Here is a 20776-nt window from a genome sequence, read left to right as displayed (position 1 = left end):
TGGTCATATCTGGTCCCAAAGTGTCTGTTTACTGGCTCAAAAACACTTTGGCCTCTGCAGGCGATGGAAGTGAGGGGGTCACAGAGGAAAGCAAGAGAAGGAGGCAGTGAAAACCAGAGGGAAATCACTTTCATCTAATTGGCTTTAAATCTGCCTTTGTCTTCAGGCTGGTGTCCACTGTGGGGGCATCGGGGTACCAGGTACAGCGCAGCCCTCCAAGCTGCAAGCCCAGTTAAAGAGAGCGGCTGTGACTCACTTTCAGAGACACTCCTCCATGTCAAGAGTTCGTGAAAGGAAGTACTGTAGAGCTAAGGACACCACCAACAAATTTGTAATAAAAGTCATGAAGAACTTTAATTACATCTGATCAGAAAAGAGGCTTTCATTGAGTAAAATTAAAATTTGAAAAATGTTCTAGTTTAGTAGTAATGTTTAGAAGTAACTCTAAAAATTGACAATTTTTAATAGGTATTTAAAAGAAGAAGAAAATCTTTAGGAACACTGTTGAAAATAGTACTGTAAGATGGCATCCACAGAGGACAAAGGAAAGTGTCCAGCTGTGGCGATATGTGTTAATTGTATGGCTTTCCAAAGCTGTGGGAGAACTGGTGTCAATTACAGTATAATTACCATCACTTCCAACAGAGTTAACATGTAGTTACTACAAAGTAGCGCACAATTAACTGGTGTCACACTGCAGACTAAATAAGATACAAATTAAAATTCCCAAATGGGGTCACAATATTCTCCTAAAAAAATAAAAATAAACCTAAAAATAAAAATAAAATTAAACAAGTTTTTCCTGATAGCATCACACACAGGCTTTTCACATAAAATACTTCACTGGGTGGGGGATGTTCAAGAGATTTAGGTGAGGGCACACTATTTCTAGTCAATGCATAAAAATGCAGAAAGACATAAATGCAAGCATTAACAAAGACTTTAAGTTTCTTAAGTTAAATCTGTCACAAATAAAATTAAAGTTTTCTCACTTCTTTCAATTCTTGAACATTGAACAACCCTTCTTTGAAACCAAATTCAAGAAAATTCTCAGTTTTTAAAATGACCAATGTATTTTGCTTTATTTAAGCAAGACTGGACTAGAGACTGCCTGAGCAGGACTATAGGGACACACAGAGAGAAATGAGTAAGGCTGAGTCTGGGGGCAGGGAACGGGCTTACACAGACTAACAGGTTATTTGCTGTGTGTGGCAGTAAATCCTGTCAACTCTTTATCAGGAGATGAAGGGAAGGCAGGAAGAATGCTACCGCTTAGTTTAGAGGAGTGAGATTCCTTGCTGGGATGTCTCAAGTCAGCAATAACGACACAGGAGACGGGGTGGGGGCGGGCGGGGACGTGGACAAGCTAAACACACATCTAGGTTTAATTGGAAGGGAACTGTGAAGCTGCTGAGAGGACAAAGGGAAAGTAGCTGTCTTTAAAGCAGCTACAGTGTGTCTGCTGTATCCTTTTCAAACATCTGGGCTTCTGATTGAATTCCTGTGTAAGCGTTATTCAGAAATACTGCTCAGGACTATAGAAAGCTGATGGCTTTGTAACAAACTTCCAGGATAGAACTCTTGCTACAGTCTTAAGTAATCTGAGTGGAAACTGCTATGGGATTGTCATCTTCTCGTTAGTATGCTAAGAATAAACTTTGTAAATAACATGTTAATTAGTGTAGCAGACAATATTTTATTAGCAACTTGTGTTTTGCATATTTTTGAACTTTTTTTCTTTTAATTTCCCATGCCTGACTTTTCTTCCTTCATTTTTTTTCCTTGTGGCATCCAATGCCTGCATGAGATTAAATGCGCCAGGCGCATTTGTAAAAGGCTGTGCATCTCCTCTGAAAATGACATAAACATATGCACAGATCCACAAAGCTTTGGGGCAGTTTGTTCTCCCTGAAGCCAACTCTTTCCTCTTCTTACTGAATATGAAGCCTAGGAATAGACATTTATTCATGTCCCTGTTTCTGTAATTTACGCTACTAGATTTCTGACGATTTGTTAGGCACCAAGGGAAACCAACCTGGTTCAGAGGGGTGACAGGGAACAGGGATGGGTGTGTGATGATACCAGACCACGTCCCCTTGTTCCCACAGGGCTGCTACATTCCTCTGATTCCTCTGATCATTGCAGTCTCAAAAATGTGCTGATCACCGTGTGTGTTGTACAATTCCATCAAACCTGAGAAGCTAATATCCCAGCTAGCGTACATTATGCATGTGATGTGAATGAGTTAGGGGCTCCCTACATATATACAGTTTGTCAGAGAGCCCACAGACAGAGAAGGATGCTGGGAATCACTGCCCCCATCCTTTGAGTGAGTAAACAATGAAGTAGATAAAGATCACCTGATCTTGACAACTGATTCTGATTGACACAAACCTAAAGTATGTTCAATTCAAAGTATAGTCTGGGGTGGATAATTTAATTTATTGTTATTCTACAGAGGGGAGAGGTTGTTGCAGTGGCATTTCATTTGTATTTTAATAAATAAATCTTGCCTGAAGGTCAGAAAAGTGAAACAGCCACACTGGCTAGTCTTACAGACCAGGCAGTGGTGACACACACCTTTAACCCCAGTAGCCACACTAGCTTGTCATAGAAACCAGGTGGTAGTGGTACAGACCCTTAATCTCAGAACTAGAGAGGATTATAAAACAGGAGGAGACAGCTCTCAGTCTCAGTCTCATCTGGGGATTCCTGGAGGTAGGATCGCCATTTTGGACTGAGGTCAAGGTAAGAGCCAGTAGTTGGCTGCTTTGCTTTTTCTGGTCTCCAGGTTGAGCCCCAATATGTCTCCAAGTTCTTATTAATCGTGCTTCAGGTTGTCACATCCATATTCAGAAATGAGAGACTGAAACGCCTTATATTATAGCTGAGACAATGAAGTTTGAGACAGCATCAACTTTGGTTTTTAGTAAGTAAGAAAGCAGTCTTCAGATTTATGTTTACACAATTTAAATACCAAGATGATGGCAGCACTGGAACTGAATTTAATTTAGTTCATAACTTTGAATTTTGGCTCATCATTCAGGGCCAGGCACTAAATAGTGAGGTGCTTTAAAATGCTGGATTTTAATTCTTGTGTAAAAGTTTCTATATATTTCGACAGTCATTTCTTCAAAGTTAGAAATGGTGATTCAACCACACAAACTGTTTTATAAATGAAAAAAAAGCAACCACTCCAAGAGTCTGAGACTCAATAAATCAGCATGTGTGTCCTGTCCACTCCCTGCCTTGTCCACAAAAGACCTGGAAACCCAGCAGAGGCAAATAAACTGTTCACTCGACCCCAAGACCAGTTAAAGAGAGTTGCTTAAAATGGATCTGCACAGTCTCAAGGAAAAAAAATCAACAGTTATTCATAGAACAAAAAATTTCCCATGCGAATATTATAATTAGCAGAGGTTTTAAATGTCTGCAGAATTTTTAACAGTAATTTCAGACCAATTAATGACTTAAGAAGACCATGAGGATAACAATTACAAATTATTGAAGTTTTAAGAATATAGTTCCTTCTATTTTGTATTTGATTTTGTTTTTGAGACAAGTCTCACTATGCAGCCCTGTTGGCCTAGAACTTGCCATATAGACCAAGCTGGCCTCTAACTCACAGAGATTCACAGCCTCTGCCTCCTAGGTGCTGGGATTAAAGGTATGCAACATGCCTATTCAAATCTGATTCTTGCTGGGCGGGATGGCCCACAACTTTAGTCCCAGCACTCGGGAGGCAGAGGCAGGCGAATCTCTGTGAGTTCGAGGCCAGCCTAGTCTGTCTACAGAGCGAGTTCCAATGTAGCCAGAACTGTTATATAGAGAACCTTGTCTCAGAAAACCAAAAGGAAAAAATACTTTTAAAAGTTGATTCTTATGAAACTCTACTGTCAAATGTAATCCACAGAAAAGCAAAAAATAAAAATAAAAGATAAAATGACTAAAGGACTAAATCTGTTTTTAACCAATTAAATAAGCTCATATTTAAATTTGTATTGATTAGAATAGTCGGTTTTAATAAATGAGGTGATAGCCAAAATAGTAACAAATTTATTAATTAATTAAAATAAACTTGGCCAAGCAGGTTAAGATCTACCACTCAAACAAGGTTCTGAGATGTGGGCACTAGAGTGTGAGGACAGACTACTAGAATGCTCAGACCCAAGGTAACAGGTCTGAAAATAAATGCATCTATTTAAGAGCTGTCTGGTTTAAAATATTAACCTTCCCTGAAGACTAGTCAAGATGTCTGTGGGCCCGTTCTCATCTTTGTCCCGGTTTTAAATGCGTGCGTGCTGCTCTAAACAGCCACTGGTAGCCTTGCCCTCGAGACAGACAGACCTAACTGCAAACGGCACTCTTAGTGCGGCTTCTGTGTGAGCAGAAACCAGTGTCTTTCGTCTTTAAAGATCCCTTTATGCCTTTGATTTCACTAAGCAGCCTCTTAACAGTCTAAAACCTGTTGATGATAATGCTCAGAAAACAGTCTCTGTGCAATATGAAATCCAGACCCCTCAGTACTGTGGCCTTGCCGTGGGACTGGATCAGTAGATACACCAGTGCTTAGCTAACTTTCAGGTCTTACGCACTGCTCTGAGGAAATTCTAAAACGTGTCCTCTAAGCACCAGAGATCTTAGGCACAGCAGACCTGATTTACTTGAAATTGACTACACTCTTTACAACCTCGCCTTTCCACTACCACCCACAAGGATAATAAACAAATAATTGCTTTATTTATGGAAAACCAGAGAGGACACACTACTTATTTATGTATCAGCCCAAGGCTGCCAATTTCATTCCATTCAAAGGAGGCTGCAGGCAGGAATCCCAGAGCATAGCCACAGTACCCTTCTTCTCTGGGCCCCTCAGACACCAGAGAACCCTACTCAGCCATGGGGACACCAAACAGACTCTCAGCCCTGTGCCTACAGTCTTATTGGAAGACATGATCTACTGATGCTCCAGAACTCCCTTAGGGAGGCTCAGTAATCAGAGACTCACCCGAGTCCCCTAGAAAACAGGCCTCTTGCCTTAGCATATTGCCTCAACTCCTTTTGCCATTTTGCCCTGCTTAATTTTTAAGAGTTTGATTAGTGTTGTAGGTGTAGATCAGGCCATGAGGAAGGTCGCCATCCACATCAACCCCTGAAGCTCTGCAACTAGGCACTCACTTCATAAGTTGAAATTTCTGAAGCTCTTCAAGGCCAAGACTTCATGTCCTTAGCACTTAAATAAATGAAAGCGACCTTAAATTCTGTACACGTCTGTCCCCTGCCACCCTCCGCACTGTGCTCCCTCTTCCTCTTGCAGCAGTTCCTCTGTGGTTTGGGGGGGACCCTTTGGAGGGTGCACACACTGAAGCTTCTGTGGCTGTGTTGCTACAGAGCACACAGAACATACAAAGAGACACAGTTATTATAGATGGTAGCCCTTCTCCAGAACAATCCAGAAGCAGCAAGTACCTCTTACCACTGTACAGTTCAGAGAAAGATCACCAATCATCAGCAAGCTTCAGACTGTGGCAGGGGTGCAGGAAGGAGGGAGAAGGGAGAGCAGGATGACGCAGAGAAGGGCAGCAAGTCAGAGAAAAAGAAATGCCTCTTCATACACACGAGGAGGCAGAGACAGGGAGTGTGCACTCCACAGCAGACCCACTGCCACCGGGAGGCAGGAAGTCAGCAGTGAAGCAGAGCAAGGAGAGACGTTGATGGTGAAGCTCTCCTGAAGCCCAGCAAGGAAGTTTCTATAAGGTTCCCTGACTGAGCCAAACCAGGCATATGCCAATGTGGAAACAGACTGAAAGGAAAAAATAGCTTTGTGTGGCTCAGAGGAGCTAGTGCAATCCGGTTTCTCGATAGAAGCACACAGATTGTGTGTCAGGGAAAGGCATGGGGACAATCAGGACAACAGTTCTTCCTTTGCATTAGCAATAACAGTAAGCCACAATGGGGGTAGGAAGGTATAGAGCACGGGGAAGTGCTGGCTTTGAGTCCTCAGTGCTTCCCTTGAAAAGGACAGCAGAAAATAAGAGCCCTGACAGGCTTCTCCCGAGAGGAGGAGAAGACTCCTCACTAGAGAACTTATTAGTCACAAAAGCCCATGAACTAAGATAATTACTTCGGCTTTTCTTTTGTGTTTACAGCCGCACATCCCTACCTTTGTCTTGCTGGGAAGAAACAACTTATCAGTTGCTATGTAACAAGTTCATTGTCTGAAAGTTTATCTGGGGAAATACTCCATTTACCTCAGCCACTACCCGCCCTTCTCCTCCTTCGCTCTTTCGTCCATCTCTCTCCTTTCTCCTCCATCTCTCTCTGCCTCCTTCCCCTCTCCCTCCCTCTCTTAACCACAAACATTCACTCATTCTCTCCCCAGATATTCAAGACCCCTGTCACTGGAACCCTGGAGTATGGTCTTCATCCCAGCCCAGATGAGAAGACAAATGCCAGAGTGCCTGGAGGATGCTGTGACCTTGTCTGGACGTTTCTCCCAAGTCTTTCTATGGAGTACTGCAGTGCTTCCTGTTCTCCAGACCACTTTTCCCCTCGGTCAGCAGTGCCTCAAGCCCCTGGCTAATGGGCGTCCTGCAAGTGGCACATGGGTCTGATCCATCTTGTCTCCTAAGCGCAACTGCATTTCCATCAGGGCAGAGAGGGACGAGCCAAGCCTGTGCACAAACTTGCCCATCAGATGAGATGCTCTTCCTGCCCAACTCTTGCGATGCCCTCCTGCTGGAAACCTTGAGGAAGCCAGAAGATTTACTTCCATCTGCATTACTTCGCACATACTATGTTATCGGCTCTTGCCCACAGCCATGTGTATTTATCATTTCTGCCTTCCCAGTGAGTTAACAAAGACACTCAAGAATAACAGGCCGCAGGTGGCCCAAGCTGTCAAGCTATGTGCTGGAAGTGAACGGAGCATCTATTAGACTGAAGCAGCGACTCTGACCTCACTGTGACTTATTTAAAAGAGTTTTGTTTCTTCTTCCACTGATGATGCTTGACTAGACCTGAGGATATCATACTATGGCAACTACATCACTGGTCTAGAATAGAAAAGACTAAATCTGAACCTGCTTCCAACCTCCTCTGCAGGGGTGTTACTAATTTAGGGAATTCATACTCTTAGAAGAACAAAAGGGTCCGTCCCCTTTTTCCTATAATGGCAGGAATGAAAACCAGGGTCCTACGTATGGCAGCCAAGTCTGTACCACAGAACTTCATCCCCAATCCTAGGAAGTTCTTGATACACCAATGCAACTTTTAAAACCATGAATACATGAAATTATTTCTTTAAATTTGTTTCTATTTTGGAGGTGGAAAAATGAAAACTGATTTTAATGTTGAAAGATTACTATCAACATATATAAGAGGATCCCAAACTTAATGTTTCACTTTTTCATAAAAACTGCACTGATTCTCCATAATAGAACAAATCCGAATGATCTCTTTGGGAGTTACTGGGGACTGACAGTAAGAAGATATATGAACTAGGGCTAGTGGGTAATGCATGTCACAAGACACTCTTTGTGTTTCTTCAAAGCCAGTACTGTTGACTTCATTTATAAAAAGACATAAAGGGCAAATCAGGGTTGTACCAAAAATAAAAGCAAGTATTTCTCTCCATAGCAGGAAGACAGTACTTTGGGAAATTCTAATCTTAGTTGCAAATGTCAAGATTACAAACTGGATCTTAGCTAAAAGTGAACCTCTGCCAGAGTACTCCTGAAGGTACATTTGGGACAAGCAGATTCCAGACAACGCTGAAAGGGAATCCAGTATGGAAAGGAGGCCACATACACTGTAAAATGCTCACATAGTCTAAAGAGGCAGAACTGAGACCAACTGAACACGAAAACAACCAAACATAGCAACAGTCACAAGCATCAAGAGAGTAGAACAAAATCAGAGATGAACACAGACAGATATCATATTCCATTATAAAGCAGCCTTGTGTGCATAGCAACACACACACACACACACACACACACACACACACACTCTGTGGGAGAAGATGCAGGTTATGAAGCCATGAGTAGAGTGTGAAGGGCTTCACTTCAGTGCTCCCTGTAAGCATGCTGTCCAATAATTTGAGCTCTTGGAACCTCATCTTTACCGGCAATGGGGAATGATGGAAAAAAATCTATAAGAGGGTTGTGAGGGCCGATTGTAACAGATAAACAAAAAAATGTTTCCTAACAAAACTCTGACTTTCCTATTATTTTCAAAACTGCAACGCCAGAAAGAGACCAGTACTCCTCACCTGCCTAACATGAGGAAGGCTTATGTAAGCCTTCGACACGCGCAAACCACTGAGAGCTAAAATGCCATGTAAAATGTATGTACAAGAATTGTTATTGGCATCAAGTTAAATCATTCCATATGCTACCAAGCGCTTACTGTATGTTGAACATACCCAGAAGACAAATGTCTCATTAACTCTAATAAGGTATTATATAACATATATACCATATATTATATATGTGTGTGTACAATGTATCATATGTGCATGGCTCACTATTGCAAGGATTATAACATGTAACAGAGAAGGACGGCACAGAAGTCAGTACTATGTAAACTCCAGAGTCACCAACATTGTTACCTTAGGACTTGGACCTTGTCCTGGAATCTGGAAAATACCGTGGCCCGAATGCTAGGGATGTGGAGTCTTGTGCCCTTCTCTAATACCTTGTATTTTAAAAGCAGGCAATTGCCCCATTCTTTCTGCCTCAGTTTCCTCATCTATAAAGTGAGAGTCTGTACTAACTGGTCTGTACCAGCTCTCATCGTCAAGATAACTGTCCTCACAGAGCGATAGGTTAGAGAAGTGCTGGGTAGCGCTGCTTTGGTTAAGAGAACAGAATGTGAATTTTTACTTCTGTAAAGATGAGAAGGCTCCTGATTTATGCCTTTGAAGGGAAAAGCTATCATTATCAGGGGAGAAAAAAACAGAGTGAACTTCCAACTCTGTAAAGGCATTTGTAAGAGGTCTCTCAAGACAAGGCAGAAACAAGGTTCCCAGTTCACAGGGTAAAGATCCCCGAATAGGTCACATGAACGGAGACAGCCAGGTCTCCAGGAAGGCCTACAGCTTAGAAACAGAGAGCCTTCCTCCTAGAGCTGAGAGTGCAAGGTCCAGAGTCCAGAGGCACCTAGGCAAGTGACAGATGCTGCTTCTCTGACAAGGTTGTGATCCTCAGGATCCTTTTGGAGCATCCCCAGGAGCTTGGTTAGAACAGCAAACAGGTTGGAGATTATGTAGCATTCCTAAGGTTGTGTTTTAAACAGAATTTCACTTTATATTCAAAGTGTTATTAACCTTTTAAAAATATGACAACCATTTCTCCTGAGAAGCAATTTTACTCATACAATAGACAGGCACACTGGGGCTCTTATAACACAATCCCATTTTGCCTGTTTACCAGGAAGCTCAGAACTGAGTCGTGACCCCCTCATTACCAATTAAGCAAATATGAATATCAAAAATTTATGTGCTTATTTTTCCACAGTTACATGACTTCATCTCACTCTACCTATGACCCTTAGTTTCTCGCCAGTTGTTTCTTTCTCATACTATCTCCTTACCCCGTACTTCTGATTTCTTATTTCATAGTATGTATCACTGCAAATCACTCATAATGATTTTTTTCCACATTCAGACAAGGTATAAATATAAGTTACACAGTTTGGCTAACAGGTTTTGTCCCTTAACTCCAAGAGAATTCAACCTCAAAACTCTGCTTATTTTTAAATACATATGATGCTTGAGTGGAAGATGTTTTAAAATTAAGGTGCATACGATTCAAAGATTAATGCAGATATGTGTATGACAGATACTATCTAGAATAGCATATGACCCCTGCCCTGAAACTTTATAGATCTTTTAGGAGGGTGGTCCAACAAGCCAAAATGCTTTTCACACTAAAACTAAGACATTATTTTTCCATTTAGGTACCTTTCTCTAGTGTACAAACAACGGCGCTCAAAATATTTTATGTCTAGGATATAATTTTAATGACAAAGCAGAAAAGAGAGACTGACTATTTCCAAAATGAATTAGGCACTAAAGGAGTCTGTAAAAATTAAAAGCAAAGACATTCACATTGTAATTTTGTTTTAAAATGCATAGCTACCACTCAAAATGGTGCTTATAGTAATATCTAATTGATCTGTGATTATTTTAAGCAAATACATATCCTAATGCTGCAGTTTGTATTGAAAGCCCAAGAGCTGAAACCAGCTAGCAGAAAGACTAGACCCGGAAGGATGAGGCTTGGAGAGTGCCTGCACCAGTGAGAGGCTTAATTAATAAGTATGTTTTACACATTGTGCAGACAACAGCTCTTCCAGAAGATGAGTACAAAGCTACTACCTGACTGTGTAGAATCTTAATATGTTCACTGGGAGAAGTGGTAACTGGATTTGGTATTTTGACCTAAATACTTGAAAAACAAAACTAAAAGCTTCATTTCTACTCCAAACCCTCACCTCTGTTCTTAAAAAGCACCTCGAATCTTAAGTCCATAACTATTCCCACCATTCTTCCTAGTGAGAGCACAAAGGAAACAAGAATCAGAACCAAGTAAGTTGTTGTTTTTTTCTCTTCTTTTCTTTCTTTTTTCTTTTCTTTCTTTTTTTTTATGAATTAAGCCTTAAACCAGTAGCTAGGCAACCAATGAAGTAGCCCTGACAACAGGAAAGAAAGAAGGCAATGGTTGCATTCAGCCAGGGTCTACACACAGCACCACAGAGTTGCCCAGTGCTACTGGTTCAAATGCAAAAAGGAGAATTAACAAATCCTCATTACTCTCTTCTGATTTTATACCACTCCTGTACATATTTTGTTAGGAAAACACCAAGGCAAGTATAACTATAGCTGTTCATCTCAAAGAGAATACAGAAACGCGTGTTTAGGTAGCCGCCCACAGACACAATAGTGATGTGTTCATTAAAATGTATGTTTGAAACTTCGATATACACCTTGGTTTAGATTCTAAGTGAAACAGCCCATCTATCTCTGGAGGCATGGGGAACAAATGCAATGATGGAGAGAAGGCATGATGGGAAGAGTGGCCTTAGCTGATCTTTGCTTCCTCACCTGTGAAACAGGACCAGCAAAGCCCATATCCTTGAACAGATCGGTATGTAATAAATAGTATTTTTGGAGCATAAAGCACTATTTAAGCAATGTTTGTCGTGTTGTGAAAGTATTGTACAATATCTTTTGAACTGACTGCTGTTTTGCTTTGCAAACAAAGACGACTATAGCATCTGTCCCTTCCTGTGAAGTCTCCACTGTGCTCTACATTCCTCCATAGTGTATCTTCTTGGGAGCAGAGTGACTGAGGAAACACTGCAACCGAGCATGCCAGTCAATTGCAAAGACAATAATTCCAATTAACTGGTTCCGTGTACACTTGATTTAAAAACAGCAAGCACCCATTGGTCTGTATAAGGAGTTCAGTCATTCCACAGTTTGCCAAATAGCTGATCTTCAGATTGTACTTATCCTATCATGCAGCAGTAAATATCTGAATCAGCTATAGAAATAACGAGAAGTTGTGGCAACTGAGCATCAGAAGCAGAGTCTCCTTCGTGTTTTTTTTTTTTTTCCCAGCGAGAAAGGACGCTTTATGCCACTGTGGTGTGGATGCTCTAAGTTTGCAAAGCCAGGTGAGGACCAAGGATCCACACTTGTAAAAAATGCAACAGTGGCTTTGAAATAGCTAACAACACATGTACCGTGTGCCTCAGTGAGGAGCTTATCATTGTTCTATTTTACTTGACTAGGAAAAACATACCAGTTGAATATGAATAATGATTGTTGCTATCAAACACCAGGCAGAGTATATTTAAAAAGAAAGTATGTATTAAAGTATATTAACTCAGAAGATAAAAAAAGCTCCACACCAACAACAAATCATATCTGAATATTATCTTGTTGGCTCCACCCAGATTCTAGCAGGTCACTAGGATATGAAAATTCCCCGAGGGTCAGTGAGACGACTCGGAGGGTAAAGACACTGGGCAGCCTGCCTGAGATCTGAGCACAATCTTCAGAAGCCACATTAAGGCAGGAGAGCTCTGACTCCACAAAGTCCTCTGACCTCCACACGTGGCACACGTGCTCACACCGCCATGCACACACAGCCAACAGAAACAGCAAACACCATTTAAAACCTTAAAGTTCCTTTGAAAACAGAAAAGCAAAACACACAGGTGAATTTGTGAGCAGCTTCCTGTTAGGCTCTTCGCAGCCTTCATCTGCTCTTAGACACGGTGGCCCCACGGCACAGTAGTCCCACCCTTTCTCACTGGAGTGTATCAAAGAGAGGGAAAACTAATGAGCACCGGTTGGCACACGGGTTTAAAGTGAGAGAGAAGCCGATACTAAGAGAACGTTTTCCACATGAGATGATTGTTAGACTCGTTCTCACACAACCTTCCAAGGAAATGAGTCCCACCTTCATCTCATAGCCCTGATCATTGAAACTCACAAAGGTAAGGTGACATACTTAGGTAAGACAGACAGAAAACACCACAGACAGAACTGAGACCCATGGTGAGTCCATACCAAGAGCCAGGCTCTCGCTCATCTATTTGTGGCCTCGAATTCTGTTCTGCTCCTCACCTAGCCACTTCTGTTTCTGTGTCTGCACCACTCAACCTTCTGTTATGAATCCAGATTAACAGGACCAAGGCACCGTGGAGACAGAAAGCAGCATCTGGACGGAAAGCAGGAAGTTCATGGTTTCTGCACTATATACAGCTTTGCCTTATTCCATCAAAGGTTTGAGACGGTCAGGGAAGAAGTTGTTTCCTATGCCCAAGGCTTAAACTGTCATAGACAGTTGCTAACTAAACCTGGTACTGTTCTCTCTGTGGAAAGAGTAACCTGGATGAGGTCACCAAGACTTAACTCTGTTTCTGCTCCAAGTCGCTGACGGTCAGTAAGCTCCTTCCTTTCACGGGGCCCATTTCTCCTCTGTCACCAGTAGTCATGGAGCCAGAGAGATGGAATGCTGCCTCCAATCCCTTTGTGTTTTGGTCGCGGTGGCTGAATGGTCTGGTGTGCTCTGATTTTGGCAGACCCTGCACTGTGAACTGGCAGAGCAAGCTCTCTAGCCGTAAGCTCCACCTGCCCACACTGCAGCTCCAGTTGCAGCCACCATACTTCAGACACAGGTAAATGTGGTCCTTTGCCACTGTGCTCATTTGGATGTCTCCTGAGGGTCAGGATCTTTCTCAAGTCATTCCCAGAGGAAGTGATGGCCCAGGTCACATCTGTATGCCTACACATTCTGCCCACTTCTGAGGTCTGTGACCCAACATGATGCCTACACAAGAGAATTTTGTATCCAACCACTGACTACACACACACACACACGCACACACACACATCAAACATCTCACAGACCTTTCATGAAGAAGGCTACCCTGCCTCACCTCTCTCTTAGTCAGATGCCCTGAGCTTAGCCCCATAACATTTATAAGTAGTGTGACTAAAATTCTGCAGTGGATTGCCGTGACAAAAATACTTAGAATTGTCAGAACACTAAAATGTAGTAAGGAATTCACCATAATATGATCATATGATCTAATCGCACTGCTGCTCCAGCACAGATGGGGCCGGCTGGTGTTCTTGGTGGGAAAAGCTAACTGACGGATGAGACTCAGCCTTCTGCTGGCAGGACACTCACAGTGTGTGTGCAGAGGCTCATGGAGATGATGGCACAGATGACAGACCCTGAGGTGCTGTCACAGTCTATTGTCCCCACAATCTAAGTATTTAGCAGACCCTGCACACCCTGCAACAGCCACCCAGAACAACTCCACTGGTGTCGTTCTGGCCCATCAAGTCAGTGATGTTTCATACTAAAGTGGCAAAAGAAAGATTTGCTCAATAAAGTGAAACAGATCATGGGTAAATATATATTCATATGGACACACACATGAGCCTGTGTGTGATAAAAATGCAGCTTTCCTGTTTCTGGGCCTGCTCACTAGCCCACAGTGGCTATATATATAGAGTCTGTTTACTCACACCTAGTATGATGAATGTAACAGACGAGGGTTGACGCTGGGATGTGGTGCCCCATCCCCTCCAGCACTGGAAGGGTCTCTCTCTCTCTCTCCTATTTGGCCTTGCTTCAGCTAAAGACAGTCACCTCAAACAAGATCAAGTCCTCTTTTCAGGGTAGCATTTTTTTATCCAAGGACTGATTGGCACAGGTATAAAAAAACTAATTTCCCTCTTGAAATTTGGAGAAATTCTCACTAACTCTGGGGTCCTGAAGCTTGTGAAGGGGTTGCTGGCGGAGGCACAGTGCAGCCATTTCCTCACCCAGTCCTGCTTTGTCCCTGTCCCTTCTCCAGATGCCCGTTTTGGAGAGTACCCACATACACACATCTGCCACCAACATCCAGCAAGTAGCCCGCTTCCCAGGGAACCCAGGTGTGCTATGCTCTTATGTAAAGAAGGTTTAAGTAAAAGAGAGAAGTGTGCTCAATAAATGATAAAGTCCGTGACAGCGATGCCATGAAACTTACCTAAAACTGTGACATGGGGTCCAAGGAACAAATTTCCATGTCTAATTTACAGTTACATGTCTTTATAGTTAAGGAGAACTGGGCTAGTAATTCAAAGCTGGACAATTTTGAAGCCAGATAGCAAACTGGATTTGTCCCAATCAACTTCCTAGTCTTACTGCATATTATATACTTAACCTTTGACTTGGAAGAAAAAGTGAGAAGAAACGGCAGTGTTCTTAAGGAAGGAAAGTCACAACTTTAGGATGGAGATCTGAATGGTAAGAGCTGAAGCTGCCTCCCTCACAGGGCTCTGAAGTACTGCTCTTGATACATTCCTCTAACTGCAGCTAGCACAGCAAGCGTGGCAAATACAGAGATCTTCCAATAAGGCCCACACACCCACACCAATCACCTCAAGCAGCACTCTTGTTCAGGAGGCTTGAGATCCTATGAGAAGAGCTGAAAAACACATAGAGCATTCCAAAAGAGCATGGGCTCTTCCGTGCCCCAAATCCAACCCCAGGAAATGAGTCTACTGACACAGTGACTCCTCAGCTAGGAAACCACAGCTTCCCGTTCTGTAGAAGCCACTTTGGAGCCAACCTTCAGGGACTCAGTTCTCTTCAGCATGTTATAGGTTAGGTTATAATTCACTAATGTGTTCAAAGTTAACCTTATTTCTCACTTTTTCTCTCATGCCTTCCATGGAAAAATAAAGTGTTGTTTTTTTTTCATTTTTAGCTTCAGATTTCTTCCTTCCTTACAAATGAATTGAGAAGTTAATGGGAAATAGAAATTAATCTCTGGATTTTGAAGTGTACAGTGTCCATTTTTGACCTTTAGCTCGAAATGATAATAGTAAATAACTACATATAGTACAAGATATTAATTTTTTATTTATTATCCTATAGGTATGTGTGTGCACCTAAGTTTATATATGATGTTCCACATCCTGTAGGATGCTAATGGCAGTCATAGGACAGGGGAATATAGGGAAAATCACGTCTTTACTTGACTTTGGGAGGACAATTCTTTCTGGCCATATAAGTATTGGACTTATACTACCCATACTACCCATCCTACTCTGCACCCTTAGTCTCCTAATATGGCCCAAGAGTACAGCAGTACGGTCAAAAGCCTGGGAATGAGCTATGCTTGTGCACGCCTTATAATGGGTCACATTGTCTCCTTAACAGTAAAGCCTTAACTTTATGCAATTGTGAAAGTGACCTTGTTTTGAAATAGTTTTATAGATGTCATCAGATTAGAGTAAGGTCACAACAGATTAGAAGGGTTAGGTAGCAAACACACAGACAGAAGGCAAGTAGGAAAGACAAGAGGAAATCTGGAGAAGGCATAAGTAAGCCCAGGTTCTTATAACAATTAGAAGGCAGGAAGAGGAGGGCTGGCCCTCCTTGAGAGCTGCAGAGAGAACAGCTGTAACACCTTGCCTGCAGACTGGCCTCCAGAGCCGCACAGCCTAAGTCCCTGCTTCCCTACTCAAGCCAGTGTGTAGTCACTTAGGAAAGGATCACACCTGTGCTTCCAGCCGGTCATGCCCCACAGGAACACAAACAGCACTGCACACCTCCCAACTTCTTCAAGAGCAAATAGAAAAGTCCTGCGGGGAACTGCGGAAACCACAAGCTTTAATCTTACTGAGCATACTCTGCCGCTGTGTCCTCACTACAGTTAGCCAGCACTGAAACAAAGGGGAGACTCCTGGCCTGAGCCCAGCAGCCTGCAGCTTTAGTTCACTGAATAAACACATCTAAGTGCTTTTAACATTTTCTTAACAACTATTACTATTGTCTATTACAATATTCATCTGTCCCTCTCCAATAGCCCCATATTTAAAAGTAAATAAATAAGCATTTTTTCACAGTTTAGTGTTGGGCAAGTATTTGTGTATAAAAGGATTGAATGAGCTGTCCTGCCGGGTGCACTCTTCCCAGTCCCCCTTTCCCAAATAGTCTTTCTGTTTGTCAATCAAATCTCATTCACACACTGGTCCAGTGTGGGAGGAAATGAAGAGGCTTCTCAGAGTCCACCAGGTCGAATGTGCTTTGCCCAGGCTGTGACTTCTACCTCATGTTCTCAGCTATCCCCTTTCCTGTGACATTCTGGCCACACTGGCCCGTGCTTGCATAGCTCCACCTGTCTGGGGTGCCTTCCACTCTGATCCTCCTGCAGTCACACCACAACTTCATTCAGGGCTCTATCCTGAGTCATATCCCCAGACAGTCCGTATTGCCACTTCTAAAATAACCACCCTAAGCTGGTTTCTTCCCTTTAACTTGCTTTTATTTCCCCTTGGTTCCCAGTCATGTACTGACACAGCCTTCTCCACAGTCTCTGTCCCCTACTAGTGTGTATGCAGTTTAGTTCCGGCATTCACTCCAGACTCCCTTATTTCTGTATGCGTCTACCCCAGAACAAGCACCCGATAAATTTTTTGCTGAATCAAAATGATGAAAATCAAATGCAGTTTGAAATTTGCTTGTTTTGTTTTTTACTTTTGGATAGGAAGCATAGCATTAAATTTAACGGTGAGCCACAATTCACTTAACCGTTACTGTGAGCTTATGTGTGTATCCTTTTAAATACTGTTAGATTCTATTCTCGCTCCAACTAGACAATTTACAATCTTTGTAAGAAAGTTCCTAAATAGTGCAGAATGGGACAGAGAGACACCAACAGGCAGGTAGGTTGAGTACCTGGGAGGTAACCTAAGGGCCAACCAGCAGTAATGTATGTGACACAGGGCAGATCTGAGTAAATCACAAGGCGGCCCACAAGCTGGAAACCCAGATCATTGGTAAGAGGCGGGGAGCCGGGAACCTAAAAAGAGATGAGAGTGAACCTATGGGCCTGCTGTGGAGTGGGGAGAGATTCAGGGTTACCTTCTCATTCCTGCAGTTGCTCAGCCCCATGTTGTTCATGGAGGACAGTTTCCCATCGACCCCATGTGGCTGCTGTTGCTGCTCCCGCTGGATCTGCTCTCGCATCTTCCGAGCCTCCTGGATGGCTTTCATCACTGTGTCCTGGTCCCCAAACAGGGCAGGAGAGTTGAGACTGGACAGGATATCTGCATACATAGGGTGCGTTATTAGAGGCGTGTGGGGACAGTCCCTCGAGTGCTGACTGTGACCCACTCCCCAGGGGAACACTGTATTCTCTGAACAAGGAGGGGGCACATTTGTTCTTAAGAAAACTACAACGCTAGTGAGAGCACAGAAAGCCTAGTGAAACAAGCTGTATTGGCTCAGGGTGCAGCTAGGACATGGAGGCACCCTGGCACTCCAAGCTGGAAGGCTGTCCCACACCCTCTCATAGATGATTGGTCCTAAGTTCTAATCTTGTATGCACAGGGGAAGCATTTGCCACTTGTGCCTCCAGTTATCAATGCTCCTACATCCCCTTCCTAGATCTCAATGTGTTTATGCTTTGTGTACAATCTTTCCTGATCGGTGGGGGAGGAACAAGGAGTGGAGAAGACAGAGAGGTGGCTGGGATTTCTGTCCAGATACTCTTGTATTTGATGTGTTATGTGTAGGGGAGCAGTTTGAGACCTAACAGGAGGAGACCTGTGAGGGTACACGGGCACTATGGTGACATCTGTATGTGTGTGTTTTGTGTCCATCGCAGAAGCAAGGCGGGGGAAGGAACACACCACGTGCTCCTTTCTCCCAGAGCTGACTGGTTAATGAAGCATTCTTCTTATCACGCTGCCTCGGTATTTTACCAAGAGGATGGCAAGGCTGCCCCATCCCTAGCTCGGACACCCACTGCTCCCAGCCCCTCCTCCCACCCCCAGTCCTGACATACAGTGAAGCAGTATGTGTGGCAATGGCTTTCACATGAGCACAAATCCTCAAATCAACTAAGAATAAACATTTTCTGCCATTATATTCCATGTAACCCAGAGGGGAAAAAAGGAATAGAAACTAATTTTTCTGTATGCCTTGCGCTTTACTCAGCTTAATTGAATACTTTGAATCAGTTTTTCCATTTTTAGACAAAAGAGGGCAATTATTTGATTACTGTTAGATTTCAGCTGTTGTGTATTTGACATTATCTACTTGTGTAAGGTCCTTTGTATTTCCTCACACACGTGTGTGACAGGCATGTATGCATATATGCAGACACCTCACACAGAGGAACAGGGAAACTAGACTACAATCAAGCTCATGCCGCACACCATGTATGCACAACACATGTGCATATCTACGTGAGTTGTGAAGTTCCAGAAACTGTCTATGAAAATGTTTTTAAAAGTCAGTTCCTTTATAGGATATTAAGCTTTTTCTCTTTTGAAGTTTTTCGGACAAAAGCGCCTCCTTCATGCAATGTTCTGTGCAGAGACTACCCTAGCCGCAGCCACTTTCACTCTGCTGCCCACCCCCCCCACCCAGGCTCTGACCTAAGATGGCTGCTCTGCTGCTCGTAGCAGCAGGGTCTGTGGCAAACCATCCCCTTCCCTCCCTGCAGATGAGCAGCCCAGGAACAAGCGCTTTCCAGACAGGATGTGGAAGTGCACCGCACAAGGGCCACTTCAAGAGAAGGCTAGTTTTCCTCTGTTGACTTTCTTTGTTCTCATCTCCCTACTCCCAAGACGCCAGCCAAAAGAAGCAGTCCACAGCAATGGTCCAGGCATGCACCTCTCCTCTTCTCACTGAGCACCCCTGGCAGGGAGTGAAAAGCTGGGGCTCCTATGAGACAAGCCTGACTGGAAGTCAGAACAGGCTGTTGCTCACATCCTATCCTAACGCCCCAAGTATCGGAGAAGGCACTGCTTCTCACCCTCAGCCCAATCAAGCACCCCTCTACCTGGGAGCTGCCCGAGAGCAGCAGGATCTGGGTATCTGTCCTGGTTCTGCTATTTCACAGCACAGGTCTGGAGCTCAGGCATTCTACCAGTAAGAACTAAATTGCCAAACTTGTAAAGTCAAGTGAAATTAAATAAAGCGGAAAGACTAGCTAAAAAAAAAATTGTAGTGGGTCTACCCACACATCACCTTATCCAATTAAAATAAACAAGAGACTCCACGATTAGATAACACAAGGAAGGGAACGTGGTAAAGAAATGGCAGGTAGAATTCCCAACCTCTTTGAATTTCACTGTCTTTATTTGGAAAGCAAGAGACAAGAGGAGTCCAGTAACGATATCCTTAATGCATTTGGTTTGTTCCTGCTGACAAATGTTTTCTTGTGTATTGCTTCATTCTACCCAAGAACATGAATGTGGTGGGATTCACCTATCCTAGTCTTTCAAAACAGAGCTCCGATGTGCTGGACACTGCCAGACCCTTGTCAGGCAGACTATCCTCTTCTGGCCTACACAGAACTATTCCCCATGTAGGGTTTAGGAAATATTACAGTCCAAAGCCACAACACCAGCCAGTGAAGGTTTTTGGTTCAGGCATGTCCTGTTGTAAAACCCATGCTTTTGCTCCACACTTTCAAACAGCAGTGTGAAAACCTCTAGAGAGCCTTGGAAAAGCAGGAAGGAAACGGCACCTTATGACATGGCTTGCTGAATGAAGCCAGTTCTTGATGTCCTTACAGAATTACTTTTAGGCAAAATCTTGACAAAATTAAGACCTCCTTACATGTCTGATGGCCAGGATCCAATCATCTCAAAAAAAAAAAAATAAATAAATAAAAGAAGGATCCTAGCAGGATTTGAGATATTTTTCAAAAGTTCTAGTCACCCAAGATACCAAGTTGGCTTCTGGTTCGGTGGAAAGAATATCACTATCCTTCCCAAAGAGCACACAGGGCCCAAGGGCAAGCCATCCTGGCCAGTGTCCTTTTCTCTGTCACGGTTCCTTCCTGAAGTGGACTTTCCCATTTACCTAGAGAGGATCCTCTCCCCAGGCTCCCTCCAATGGGGCTGGGGACGCTGCTCTTGTTCGGAAGGTTGACAGGGCTGGTTTTGCTGGCTGGGAAGAGGCTCTGGGTGGGAGATGTTGGGGACTTCACAGGCTCTGCTGTCTTAGGCCGCGAGGAGAGATTCAGCGGCTGGGCTGTTGTTTCATCCTACAAGAGTTTAACATAAATAATTATTTTAAAAAAGACAAATGAAGCACATTATCACTTAGTAAGCCACAGTTATTTTACACCTCCGAGACAATGCCACTTTCTCCTACAACAATAACAAAAGAAGCTAATTATCTACCTCCTTGAAGATTCATCGGAAGGAACCTCATTAATTTCCCTGTGTTATGCTTCT

At 43.2% G+C, this 20776-nt stretch overlaps 1 protein-coding gene and 1 long non-coding RNA gene across 18 annotated transcripts in view; one reads left to right on the top strand and one right to left on the bottom strand.

The window, feature by feature from the left end:
* The window catches only part of LOC146893432 (uncharacterized), a 31717-nt gene extending 20528 nt beyond the window's left edge, over positions 1–11189 (top strand). The window contains exon 3 of the long non-coding RNA XR_015003042.2: positions 6383–11189. This is a non-coding gene — a long non-coding RNA (uncharacterized LOC146893432). The remainder of the gene's footprint in view (positions 1–6382) is intronic.
* Positions 1–20776, bottom strand: part of Sox6 (SRY-box transcription factor 6) — a 546519-nt gene that overhangs the window by 54627 nt on the left and 471116 nt on the right. For all 17 annotated transcript variants that reach the window (XM_085692949.2, XM_085692958.2, XM_085692951.2 and 14 more), the window contains 2 exons: positions 20400–20583; positions 17445–17629 (listed from right to left, as the gene is read on the bottom strand). In XM_085692949.2, coding sequence (XP_085549075.1) covers positions 17445–17629; positions 20400–20583 — 369 coding nt within the window. The remainder of the gene's footprint in view (positions 1–17444; positions 17630–20399; positions 20584–20776) is intronic.

The sequence above is a fragment of the Myodes glareolus genome, chromosome 7 (genome assembly GCF_982192425.1).
Source record: "Myodes glareolus chromosome 7, mMyoGla1.1, whole genome shotgun sequence".
NCBI classification, from domain to species: domain Eukaryota; kingdom Metazoa; phylum Chordata; class Mammalia; order Rodentia; family Cricetidae; genus Myodes; species Myodes glareolus.
Note: the sequence above shows the minus strand (reverse complement) of the source record. Positions and strands in the feature narration are given on the sequence as shown.